General features: G+C 44.1%; 1 protein-coding gene across 1 annotated transcript; it reads right to left on the bottom strand.

Annotated features, from left to right (window-relative positions):
* Positions 1-188: 188 nt before the first annotated feature.
* KLHL10 (kelch like family member 10) lies at positions 189-12,934 on the bottom strand. Its single transcript, XM_004012910.5, has 5 exons — positions 12,741-12,934; positions 3,220-3,709; positions 1,213-1,830; positions 774-923; positions 189-563 (listed from the first exon to the last, which is right to left on the bottom strand). Exons 1-5 carry the CDS (start codon positions 12,932-12,934, stop codon positions 189-191), a joined length of 1,827 nt encoding a protein of 608 aa, XP_004012959.1.
* Between the last annotated feature and the right edge of the window lie 646 nt (positions 12,935-13,580).

The raw sequence follows: 13,580 nt of genomic DNA, 5'->3' as shown, positions 1-13,580 counted from the left end.
CGTTTTAATTATGGACCATTGAATATAATTTGCTTCCTTCTTCCCCTCGTACTCCCTTCCATCATCCAACCCTTGGCTCCCTTAAGTTGAACATTTTCCAGTACTCTTACAAGTTTAAACACTGCATTTATTTAAAAAAAGAATTAATTCTTATTGCTTAGACTTTTTATTAGCTAATATGAAGAGGCTCATACAGGTAGGGTGCTTGTCGAGGCAGAGTACTTTACTTCGTCTCGCAGTGCTAGTCCTGTGAAGTTGTCCCGTCTAGCTGCGTATTCCCCAACGTTGGCCAGCCCTGGCACCACACAGCAGCTCAGAGCACTGCGGTATATGCTCATGTCGTGAGCGTCGTACCACTCGTCAGTCTTCTCGTCGTAGCACTCGACATTAAAGGTGGTGGTAAAGCCGTTAAAACCACCCACCACAAACAAGAGGTCGTCTACCACCTCGATGCCAAAATTGCTACGAGGGTTAAACATAGTTGGGATCGTGCGCCAAGTGTTAGCCACTGGGCTGTAGGCTTCTGCACTCCTAAGTCGATTAGCTCCGTCAAAGCCGCCTACCTGTGGACAGCAGAGGAAACAAGCCTGGCTGTTAACCGTCGCTTCTGTTCACTGAGGATCCCCTCCTTGCGGGGGACCTGTGATTTCATACCTCCCTCTTTCCACTATCTTCCATGGATAAGAAGCTTTCAAATACTTCCCACTGGTAGTATAAACCTATTTGCTAATAGAAAACCTAGGCTATCAATTTGTTGTATGAAAGAAACTCACCGCATATACGTGTTCTCCATAAGCAATTACACCTATCCCACTCCTCCTGCTTCTCATGGGTGCTATGACTGTCCACTGATTACTCTCAGCGTTGTACACTTCTGCTGTAAACAGGCATTCGTTCCCGTTAAACCCACCACATATGTAGACCTGTGTGAAGAGAGTTCCAGGATGAGTAAAATTGTTACTTCTGGGGAGTAGAAAGAAAGAGGGTGTATATGATGGTGGCTGGGGGCCGAGGACACTTCAGATGCCAGTCTGCAGTCTTGACTTTTTTCCACACGTGCACACACTGCTTTTTAATAAGTAAAAGATAGTTACAAGGGGCCACTTAGTCGTTGGATGAAGGGGTTAGTATTGCAAGGTGAATACCACCACTTCTGTTTTCCATCCACCTCAAAAAACAAAGTGTTACTTCTGCCTTCCCCAGGGGTCTCACCTTTCCATAGAGCGTTGTGGCACTCGCATCGCTCCTCTGCTCATGCATGGGGGCAATGAGTGTCCACTGGTTGGTCTCTGGCTCATAACGTTCAGCAGTGTTGAGACGCACATAGCCATCAAAGCCTCCCATGGCGTAGATAAAATTGCTGAGGACTGTCACACTGACGTAGCAACGCCTGGAGTGCATTGGGGCCACCTGGTGCCAGGTTTTCTTGACTGGGTCAAAACGCTTAACACTATTGAAATAGTCCACACTATCGAACCCCCCAATGATATAAACATAGCCTTTCAAATAGGCTGCCCCATGGTAGGCACGAGGACTTTCTTCCTCACAAGTGACATTCACCCATCTGTCTGCCCGAGCATCATATGCCTCAATGGCATTGGTGGGGCTCCCACCACTCCAGCCACCAATTGCAAATAGGATGGCATAGGGCAGGCGGGGCCTGGTGAGAGGGTTGGTGAAATCAGAATTAGAAGGTCCATTCATATTTAGGTCATACATGGCCTTCAGGGCGTTAATGATGACTGGCTTGCATTCCTCACTGTCTTTGACGTAGTCATTCATTTTAACATTGTTCATGAAATATTCAGCATGCATTAGGGCCAGGCGAACCTAAGAAGGAAATACAGAAAGTCATTCAGATGAGGTGAGGTGTCTGAAAAACCCATGTCCTTAAGCCCACAACTTCACAGCCTCCACTGAATGCACTAGGGTCATGTTTCATTTTTGTAACTTACATTTGGCTGCTGAGAATGAGTGAAAGAGAAGCCACCTCAAGTGGTCACAGAGCTAGTCCATTCCTTGGCCCCTGGACAGGACTTTCAGACTAGAAAAAGCTGTGGTCCTTGTTCAGTGATTGGATATCTATGTCTCTCTATATAAAGTAACATGAAGTAGCACCAGATGGCTACAATTGAGTGCAATGCTCATGACCTGGTTTCTAGTCCAACTCCTGTTCTGGTTGGAGAAACTCACAGAAGGAAAGAGGTGAAAGGAAGACCTTTTAGAATTCTTTTGAAGACCTGCCTTCTCCTTCCCCCACTATCAGAATTTTGGTCAAAGAGAAAATAATTGGGGCAGAAGGAACTAGCCATGCCAGGGGCGAAGAAAGCTTCAAAATTCCAGAGAGTGGCAGGAGATGCCTTCTACATATGTACGTCTATAAGTGACTGCGTGCTAAGTCATTTCAGTTATGTCCAACTCTTTGTGACCCCATGGACCGGAGCCCACCAGGCTCCTCCGTCCATGGGATTGTCCAGGCAAGAATATTGGAGTGGGTTGCCATGCCCTCATGCAAGGGGTCTTCCCAACCCAGGGATCAAACCCAAGTCTTTTATATCTCCTGCATTGGCAGGCAGGTTCTTACCACTAGCGCCACCTGAGAAGTCCACATATATAAGTATATATTTATATATGTATTATATATAAGTAAATATAATGACAACTCTGGCAACTGTCAAACGTCTTTGAGTGTAGTCCTTGGGACAGTCTCTCTGGGATTAATGAATCAAAAGTGAGCAATTAAGGGAAATCCCTGGTGGTCCAGTGGTTAGGACTCCAAGTTAACCTCCACGCTGGGGGCATGGCTTTGATCCCTGGGCATGGAACTGACTCAGTTGGTAAAGAATCCACCTGCAATGCAAGAGACCCCCATTTGATTCCTGGGTCGGGAAGATCTGCTGGAGAAGGGACAGGCCACCCACTCCAGTATTCTTGGGCTGCCCTTGTGGCTCAGCTGGTAAAGAATCCGCCTACAATGTGAGAGACCTGGATTTGATCCCTGGGTTGGGAAGATCCCCTGGAGAAGGGAACGGCTACCCACTCCAGTATTCTGGCCTGGAGAATTTCATGAACTGTATAGTCCTTGGGGTTGCAAAGAGTCACACACAACTGAGCGACTTTCACTTCACTTCGTGGAACTAAGATCCCACAAGTCACATGGCTCAGCCAGAAAAAAAAGAGTGAACAATCAAAGCATCCCACAAAAAATAACTAAATGACCTTGGGAAGCAAAACTGAAATATGCTGCTTCCTATTTGGGGGGTCATGAGAAATCCATTTTAAAATGGCCTCAAATACAGCGTCTTCTTGTTTGACGTTGAGCTCATCTTTCTCAATGATATCCTTAAGTTCAGTGACTGAGAGCTCTAAAAACTCTGCCGAGACTTTCACCATCTCCTCAAAGTTGTGCAGGATGAACATGTAGGCCTTCTGCCTCAGCTCAGGGCAGTAGTAGTAGTCTGTGAACTTGCAGATGCCGATACAGTTATCCAAACACAGCTCCGACTTGAGGAACTCACAGCAACCCCTGACAATACCCATGATGTTAAATTGGTCTGCAGCAGCCAAGAGTTTCTCCACGTTATCCGGTGTGATGGGGACCGTCCGGGTGTATGCATATTCGATAATCAGCTTCATCATGTCGGGGGAAATGCCAGGGATGTTGTATACCTTCTTTTCAGTGTTGTTCCAGCCACTTGTAAACAAAGCTCTGGAAGAGAGACAGAAACTAGCAGTCACTGAAATATTTCTCTCCGGTCTGCCATGTTTCCCCCGCCTCCCCCCCAACCTTTTCTTGTGGAGCGTTTGGACATTTTCCAAATAGCACACAGTTAGTATACTGGAAATACATTGGTGTGAGGTGAGCGGGAGGAGAGTAGGCTTTATATAGTGGGCAAAAGAACCTTTCCAAGGTCTTTGGTCACTTTCATTCCTGTTTTCATGATCAGTAGCCCTTTTTCCCATTTTAGGGATGGAGAAATTGAGATCTACAGCTGGTAGTATGACCCAGGTCTTTTCTGTCTTAGCCCATTGTCTATCAAGCTCTACCCCAATTAAAGAAGTTAAACTTGAGCAAATACACTTTTAAAACAAGTATTATTCATATCCAGAATCTGATCACTTTGCATTGCTCCTGTTGCTGCCTTCTTAGTCTGAGCCACCGCCATCTCTTTCCTCGATTATTGCGAATAAACCCCCTAACTCGTCAGTCCTCAGCCTTTTTGGCACCATGCACCAGTTTTGTGGAAAACAGTTTTTCCATGGACTGGAAGGTAGGGATGGTTTCAGAATAATTCTCATAAGGAGCCTGCAACCTAAATCCCTCGCATGCACAGTTCACAGCAGGGTTCACGCTCCTTTGAGAATCTGATGCCGCCACATACCTCACAGGAGGTGGAGCTCAGGCAGTCATGAGAGTGACAGGGATTGGCTGTAAATACAGGTGACGCTTCACCTGCCCACCTCTCACCTCCTGCTGTGCAGCCTGGTTCCTAATAGGCCGGTATCAGTCCGTGACCTGGAGGTGGGGACCCCTGCCCTAACAGAGCTCTCTGCTTCTGCCCTTAACATCTCCGGAGTTTACAGTCTTATCCCAACCCCCAAAGTGATCCTTATGAGTTTATGCTCCTCTTCCACTCAGAAACTTCCACTGGCTTCCCTTGTTATTTACAGAGTAAAATATGAAATCCTTACCAGGGACTACAAAAGACGCCTGAGATCTGGACCATGAATACCTCTCTAATCATATTTCTTCTCGCCTTCCTTCTCACCTTATTCCAGCCCTGCTGGCCTTGTTTTCCTTGAATACACCAGAGATGCTTCCATCTTGGGTCCTTTGCACTTTGTTTTCTTTTTCTTTTTTTTTGCACTTTGTTTTCTACTCAGCCTGGAAGCCTCCCTGCCACCCCCCGGCCCCAGATTTCCATATTTTCCAAGACCTCACCCTGTGGAAGTCTTTCCTCAAATGTCACTTTGTTAGCAAAATGGTAATCCTATTTAAAATAACCATGCCCATCTTCTTTTTCCCTAGCAATTATGATCAGGTATATATTTTATTAAATGCCTATTCCCCCTATTTGAAGGTAAACTTAATGAGAACAGGAATATTTATGTGTTTTTTTTTTCCAGTACCTGTCACAAAATAGGCACTCAATAAGAAATTATTGAATGAATAAATGACCACTATTCCACAATTATTTATTGGGTCCTTTCTAAATAGCTAGGTACTTTTCTAGGTGTTGCAGAAGTCCCTGCCCTAATATATTTTTGCATCCTTTTTCTAGGAAGTTTAAGGAAATATGGGCTCAGAGATCAAATTCTCTATCAAAGAAGTCTGCAAACCTATAGCCTCTGGGCCAAATTCAACCCAACTCCTCTATTTTTGTCCTGCCCAAGAGTTAAGAATTTTTTTACATTTTTAAATTGGGAAAAATATTGTGACACCCGGAAATTATAATAAATTCAAATTTTGATAATAAAATAATTTTTTGGAACACAGCCATGTCCTTTCAGTTAGAATTGTCCATGGCTATTTTCCATTTTTTCGTGATCTCTTCTCCTACGAGGTCTCTACTGTCTCTATCCTTTATTGTGCCCATCTTTGGGGGAAATGTTCCCTTGGTATTTCCAATTTTCCGAAAGAGATCTCTAGTCTTTCCCCTTCTGTTGTTTTCCTCTATATCTCTGCATTGTTCATTGAAGAAGGCCTTCTTGTCTGTCCTTGCTATTCTGAAACTCTGCGTTTAGTTGGGCGTACTTTTCCCTTCCTCTCTTGCTTTTTCACTTCTCTTCTTTCTGCAGCTATTTGTGAAGCCTCCTCAGGTAACCACTTTGCCTTCTTGCTTTTCTTTGGGATGGTTTTGTTTGCTGGCTCCTGTACGATATTACATACCTCTGTCCATACTTCTTCAGGCACACTGTTTACTAGATCTAATCCCTTGAATCTATTCATCACCTCCAATGCATATTCATAGGGGATTTGATGCAAGTCATACCTGGCTGGCCTAGTGGTTTTCCCCCCTTTCTTTAGTTTAAACCTGAATTTTGTTATGAGAAGCTGATAGTCTGAGCGACAGTCAGTTCCAAGTCTTGTTTTTGCTGACTGTATACAGCTTCTCTGTCTTTGACTGCAAAGAGTGTAATCAATTTGATTTCGGTATTGACCATTTGGTGATGTCCATGTGTAAAGTCGTCTCTTGTGTTGTTGAAAAAGGGTGTTTGCTATGACCAGTGCATTCTCTTGGCAGAATTCTGTTAGCCTTTGCCCTGCTTCATTTTGTATTCCAAGGTCAAACTTGCCTGTTACTTGCCTGTTAGGTTTTCTTGAATTCCTACTTTTGCATTCCAATCCCCAGTGATGAATAGAACATCTTTTTTTGGTGTTAATTCTAGGAGGTCTTCTACATCTTCACAGAAGTGATCAACTTCAGCTTCTTTGGCATCGGTGGTTGGGGCATAGACTTGAATTACTGTGATGTTGAAATGGTTTGCCTTGGAAATGAACCGAGATCATTCTGTCATTTTTGATGTAACATCCAAGTACTGCATTTCACACTCTTTTGTTGACTATGAGGGCTACTGCATTTATTCTATTGGATTTTTGCCTGCAGTACTAGATATAATGGTCCAACTAAATTAAATGACTACTGATGGAAGTAAAGTCTGATGCTGTAAAGAACAATGTTGCGTAGGAACCTGGAATGTTAGGTCCATGAATCAAGATGAATTAGAAGTGGTCGAACAGGAGATGGCAAGAGTGAATATTGACATTTTAGGAATCAGTAAACTAAAATGGACTGGAATGGGTGAATTTAATTTAGATGACCATTATATCTACTATTGTGGGCAAGAATCCCTTAGGAGAAATAGAGTAGCCCTCATAGTCAACAAGAGTCTGAAATGCAGTACTTGGGTGCAGTCTCAAAAATTACAGAATGATCTCTGTTCGTTTTCAAGGCAAACCATTCATTATCACAGAAATCCAAGTCTATGCCCCAACAACTAATACTGAAGAAGGTGAAATTGAATGGTTCTATGAATACCTAAAAGACCTTCTAGAACAAATGCCAAAAAAAGATGTCCTTTTCATCATACGGGACTGGAATGCCAAAGTAGCAAGTAAAGAGATAGTGGAGTAACAGGAAAATTTGGCCTTGGAGAACAGAATGAAGCAGGGCAAAGGCTAACAGAGTTTTGGCAAGAGAATGCACTGGTCATAGCAAACACCCTCTTCCAACAATACAAGAGAAGACTCTGCACATGAACATCACTAGTTGGTCAATACCGAAATCAGAATTGATTATATTCTTTGCAGCCAAAGATGGAGAAGCTCTATACAATCAGCAAAAACAAGACTGGGGAGCTGACTGTGGCTCAGAGCATGAACACCTTATTGCAACATTCAGACTTAAATTGAAGAAAGTAAGGAAAACCACTAAGCCATTCAGGTGTGACCTAAATCAAATCCCTTATGATTATACAGTGGAAGTGACAAGTAGATTCAAGGGATTAGATCTTATAGAGTACCTGAAGAACTATGGACGGAGGTTGGTGACATTGTACAGGAGGCAGTGATCAAGACCATCTTCAAGAAAAAGAAATGCAAAAATGCAAAATGGTTGCCTGAGGAGGCCTTACAAATAGATTAAACAAGAAGGGAAGTGAAAGGCAAAGGAGAAAAGGAAATATATACCCATTTGAATGCAGAGTTCCAAAGAATAACAAGGAGAGATAAGAAAACCTTCCTCAGTGATCAATGCGAAGAAATAGAGGAAAACAATAGAATGGGAAAGACTAGAGATCTCTTCAAGAAAATTAGAGATACCAAGGGAACATTTCAGGCAAAGGTGGGCACAATAAAGGACAGAAATGGTATGGACCTAATAGCAGAAGTTATTAAGAAAAGGTGGCAAGTATACACAGAAGAACTATACAAAAAAGATCTTAATGACCCAGATAACCATGATGGTGTGATCACTCACCTAGAGCCAGACATCCTGGAATGTGAAGTCAAGTCGGCCTTAGGAAGCATCACTATGAACAAAGCTAGTGGAGATGATGGAATTCCAGTTGAGCTATTTCAAATCCTAAAAGATGATGCTGTGAAAGTGCTGCACTCAATATGCCAGCAAATTTGGAAAACTCAGCAGTGGCCACAGGACTGGAAAAGGTCAATTTTCATTCCAATCCCCAAGAAAGGCAATGCCAAAGAATGTTCAAACTACCGCACAATTGCACTCATCTCACATGCTAGTAAAGTAATGCTCAGGGACTTCCCTGGTGGCACAGTGGTTAAGAATCCACCTGCCAGTGCAGGAGACATGGGTTCAATCCCCTAGTCTGGGAAGATCCCACATGCCACGGAGCAGGTAAGCCCCTTTGCCACAACAACTGTGCCTGCATGCTGCAACTGCTGAAGCCTGTCCACCACCCATCCCCTCTCGCTGGAGCTAGAGAAAGCCCTCACAAAGCAACAAAGACCCAGCGCAGCCGTAAATTAAAAAAAAAAAAAAAAAGTAATGCTCAAAATTCTCCAAGCCAGGCTTCAACAGTATGTGAACTGAGAACTTCCAGATGTTCAAGCTGTATTTAGAAAAGGCAAAAGAACCAGAGATCAAATTGCCAATATATTGGATCATTGAAAAAGCAAGAGAGTTCCAGAAAAGCATCTACTTCTGCTTTATTGACTATGCCAAAGCCTTTGACTGCGTGGATCACAACAAACTGTGGAAAATTCTTCAAGAGATGGGAATACCAGACCACCTTACCTGCCTCCTGAGAAATCTGTATGCAGGTCAAAAAGCAACAGTTAGAACTGGACATGGAACAATGGACTGGTTCCATATTGGGAAAGGAGTATGTTAAGAATACCCTGCCTATTTAGCTTATATGCAGAGTACATTATATGAAATGCCGGGCTGGAATCAAGATTGCCAGGAGAAATATCAATAATGTAGATTGACAGATACGTAGATGACCCCACCCTTATAGCAGAAAGCAAAGAAGAACTAAAGAGCCTCTTGATGAAGGTGAAAGAGGAGAGTGAAAAACCTGGCTTAAAACTCAACATTCAAAAAAAAAAAACCCTCAACATTCAAAAAACTAAGATCATGGCATCTGGTCCCATCACTTCATGACAAATAGATGGGGAAACAATGGAAACAGTGACAGACTTTATTTTCTTGGCTCCAAAATCACTGTAAATGATGACTGCAGCCATGAAATTAAAAGATGTTTGCTCCTTGGAAGAAAAGCTATGACCACCTAACTGCTGCTGCTGCTAAGTTGCTTCACTCGTGTGATTCTGAAAGCATATTAAAAAGCAGAGACATTACTTTGCCGACAATGGTCCATCTATTCAAAGCTATGGTTTTTCCAGTAGTCATGTATGGATGTGAGAGTTGGACTATAAAGAAAGCTGAGCTCCAAAGAATTGATGCTTTTGAACTGTGATGTTGGAGAAGATTCTTGAGAGTGCCTTGGTCAGCAAGGAAATCAAACCAGTCAATCCTAAAGGAAGTCCTGAATATTCACTGGAAGGACTGATGCTGAAGCTGAAACTCCAATATTTTGGCCACCTGATGCAAAGAACTGATTTATTAGAAAAGACCCTGATACTGGGAAAGACTGAAAGCAGAAGGAGAAGGGGACAACAGAGGATGAGATGGTTGGATGGCATCACCAACTTGATGGACATGAGTTTGAGCAAGCTCTGGGAGTTGGTGATAGACAGGGAAACCTGGCATGCTAGAGTCCGTGGGGTCACAAAGAGTTGGACACGACTGAGCGACTGAACTGAACTGAAATTAAATTCGCCCATTTCTGTATATTTTAGTCCACTGATTCCTACAATATCGATGTTTATTCTTATCATCTCCTGCTTGACCATGTCCAATTTACCTTGATATACGGACCTAACATTCCAGGTTCCTATGCAATACTGTTCTTTGCAGCACTGGATTTTACTTTCATCACCAAACACATCCATAACTGAGCATCATTTCCGCTTTGGCCAAGCTGCTTCATTCTTTCTGGGGCTATTAGCAGTTGTCCTTCACTCTTCCCAGTCGCATACTGGACACCTTCCGACCTGGGGACTCATCTTTCAGTATCAGATCTTTTTGTCTTTTTATACATTTCATGGGGTTCTCATGGCAAGTGTACTGGGGTGGGTTGCCGTCAGAACTCTCCACTGTGACCCGTCTGTCTCGGGTGGCCCTACATGGCATGGCTCATAGCTTCACTGAGTTATGCAAATCGCTTTACCACAGAAAGGTATCCAGAGTCAGACCTTCTGGAGTGTGAAGTCAAGTGGGCCTTAGAAAGCACTGCTGTCAGTAAAGCTAGTGGGACTTCCCTGGTGGTCCAGAGGTTAAGAATCTGTTTGCCAATGTAGGAGACACAGGTTCAATCACTGGTCCGGGAAGATTCCACATATCGCAGAGTAATTAAGCCTGTGTGCCATAGCTACGGAGCCTGAGCTTTGCAATGAGAAGCTTGTGAACTGCAACTAGAGAGTAGCCCCCACTCTCCACAACTAGAGAAAGCCCACGCGCGGCAATGAAAACCCAGCAAAGTCAAAAATAAAAATATAAATTATTAAAAATAAATAAATAAAGTCAATGTGATGGAATTCCAGTAGAGCTATTTAAAAATCCTAAAAGATGATGCTATCAAAGTGCTGCACTCAATGCGTCAGCAAATCTGGAAAACCCACTAATGGCCACAGCACTGGAAAAGGTCAATCCTCATCCGAATTCCCAAGAAGGGCAGTACTAAAGAATTTTCAAACCACCAGACAATTGCACTGATCTCTCGTGCTAGTAAGGTTATGCTCAAAATCCTGCATGCTAGACTTCAGCATTACGTGAACCGAGAACTTTCAGATGTTCAAGCAGGGTTTAGAAAAGGCAGAGGAACCAGAAATCAAATTGCCAACATTCACTGGATCACAGAGAAAGCAAGGGAATTCCAGGAAAACATCTACCTCTGTTTCATCGACCACACTAAAGCCTTTGACTGTGTGGATCATAACAAACTGTGGAAAACTCTCAAAGAGATGGGGATAGGAGACCATCTTACCTGTCCCCTGAGAAACCTGTATGTGGGTCAAGAAGCAACAGTCAGAACCCTGTGTGGAACAACTGACTGGTTCAGGATTGAACAAGGATTATGATAAAGCTGTTTGCTGTCACCCTGTTAATTTAACTTACATGCTGAGCACTTTTTGAGAAATGTCAGGCTGGATGAGTTACAAGCTGGAATCAATTGGCAGGAGAAACATCAACAACCTCAGATATGTGGATGATAACACTCTAATGGCAGAAAGTGAAGAGGAACTAAAGAACCTCTTGATGAGGGTAAAGGAGGAGAGTTAAAAAAGCCGGCTTAAAACTAAATATTAAAAAAAAAAACTAAGATTATGGCGTCCTGCCCCATCACTTCGTGGCAAACAGAAGGGGAAACGGTGGAAGCAGTGACAGATTGCCTCTTCTTGGGCTCTAAAATCACTGTGGACGGTGACTGCAGCCATGAAATTAGAAGACAATTGCTTCTTGGCAGGAAAGCTGTGACAAACTTAGACAGTGTGTTGAAAAGCAAAGACATTGCTTTGCCAACGAAGGTCTGTATAGTCATGGCTATGGTCTTCCCAGTAATCGTGTGTGGTTGTGAGAGCTGGACCATAAAGAAGGCAGAGCACCGAAGAATTGTTGTCTTCGAACTGTGGTGCTGGAGAAGACTCTTGAGAGCCCCTTGGACAGCAAGTCAATCTTAAAGGAAATCAACCCTGAATATTCATTGGAAGGACTGATGCTGAAGCTGAAGCTCTACTATGTTGGTCACCTGATGCAAACAGCCGACTCATTGGAAAAGACCCTGATGCTGGGAATGATTGGGGGCAGAAGGAGAAGAGGGTATCAGAGGATGAGATGGCTGTATGACGTCACTGATACTACGCACATGAACTTGGGCATACTCTGGGAAATGGTGAGGGACAGGGAGGCCTGGCGTGCTGCAGTCCATGGGGTCATGAAGAGTCAGACACAACTGGGCAACTGAACAACATCAAAACATGGCTGCTATCGCACTGAAAGCAGAGTGGAGTAGTTGTGACAAAGACTGTGTGGCCTGCAAAAGTCCACTTAAAATATGCTCTCTTCGACCTTTTTGTATACCTTGCTCTGGGTTTACACAAATGAGAATGTTTAGGTGGGACACACTTACCATATCTTCATTGGAACTGAGCATTCAAATATTTTCAGCTCATAAGCAAGATAGCTCTTTACCTTCCTGATTACAACACTTTTGGCTCAAACTTCCTTTTTCTTCTGATAAATATTTCCCGGGTTCTTTCCCTTCACACCCTTCTCTATCCTTGTTAATTTATCACCCTGCCTGAAACAGTCTCAGGGCCTTAAGGGGTAGCTGAGATGGCACTGTCACCTAGATTTAAGTAGGAAATCCAGTACAGGGGTCCAACTGTCCCAAAGGTTGGTGTGGGTGCAAATCAAAGAAAAAAAGCACCTGACCCACCAACAGCTGGTTGAAATTCAGTTGAAAACCAGAGAGGCTCTGGCCCTGGTTGGGCCTCTTCAGAAAACAAAGAAGCCAGTCTACAGAAGCCCAGGGCTTTGACAGGGTCCCTAAACTTAAGATCGTGGGGTGGGAAACATGAAATGAACCAAAACGTCTCAGAATGAGCCCAGTTCCCCCTTTGGCTTAGTTCAGCAACCCTGTTATACCTAAAGTAGGAACTGCAGCTACAGAGGATGTTCTTGTGGGCATTGAACTCAAAGCCATTGACCTTGATGACCACGTCGCAGAGCTTGCCCTCTAGCCTAAGCTCGTTGAAGATCTCACAGGTCATCGCACTCATCTTCCTCTCCATGTGAGGCTGGTGGAACCGTGTGGAGGCCGCCGCGCTCTCCATCTCCATGGCACCCTGGGATCAGCGGAGAGAGGCTGCTCTCCTAGGGTGTCGGGGAGGATTGTGGGGGGGCCCCTTTAGCCAGCTGTCGCTCCTTTTCCCTACTACATCTTTCATATAGGGCCCATCAGGCAGCCCAAGTTCCAGAATCCTGGGGCCGCAGTGAGGTCACTCTCAGGATTGTGTTCTCAGGTTCTGGAACTCTCTCCTGTCCTTGTCCTTCTTCCTTCTCCCCTCCCCCAAGGCACCACTCAGGTTGAAGACCACCCCACACCTTCCGCAACCAGAAGAACAGGGCCCCGTGACCACCACCACCACCATATCAGAGTTCTGTTTCACTCTAACTCCCATGGCCTACTTCAAGTACTCAGCTGGGCATCTCTGTAGTATCCATCTACCTTCTTCCACGGCCCAGCACTTGACTCCCAGACAGAGTTCTGGGAAGCTAAGTCAGAGAAGGCAGAAGGAAGAAGTAAAGCTGATGAGCTTTCATTCTGGTCCACCTGTCCAGGGCTTTCCTACCCTCTGGACATGAGTCACCCATCTTCTGTGATGAGGAGCGAGTCCAGAGAAGGAAGCACCTTCTGGCTGTTCAACAGAACTCACTTATGTCTCTTTCACATCCCTTCCCTTCCTGCGACCTTTTGATCATGCA

This window comes from Ovis aries, chromosome 11 (genome assembly GCF_016772045.2).
Source record: "Ovis aries strain OAR_USU_Benz2616 breed Rambouillet chromosome 11, ARS-UI_Ramb_v3.0, whole genome shotgun sequence".
NCBI classification, from domain to species: domain Eukaryota; kingdom Metazoa; phylum Chordata; class Mammalia; order Artiodactyla; family Bovidae; genus Ovis; species Ovis aries.
Note: the sequence above shows the minus strand (reverse complement) of the source record. Positions and strands in the feature narration are given on the sequence as shown.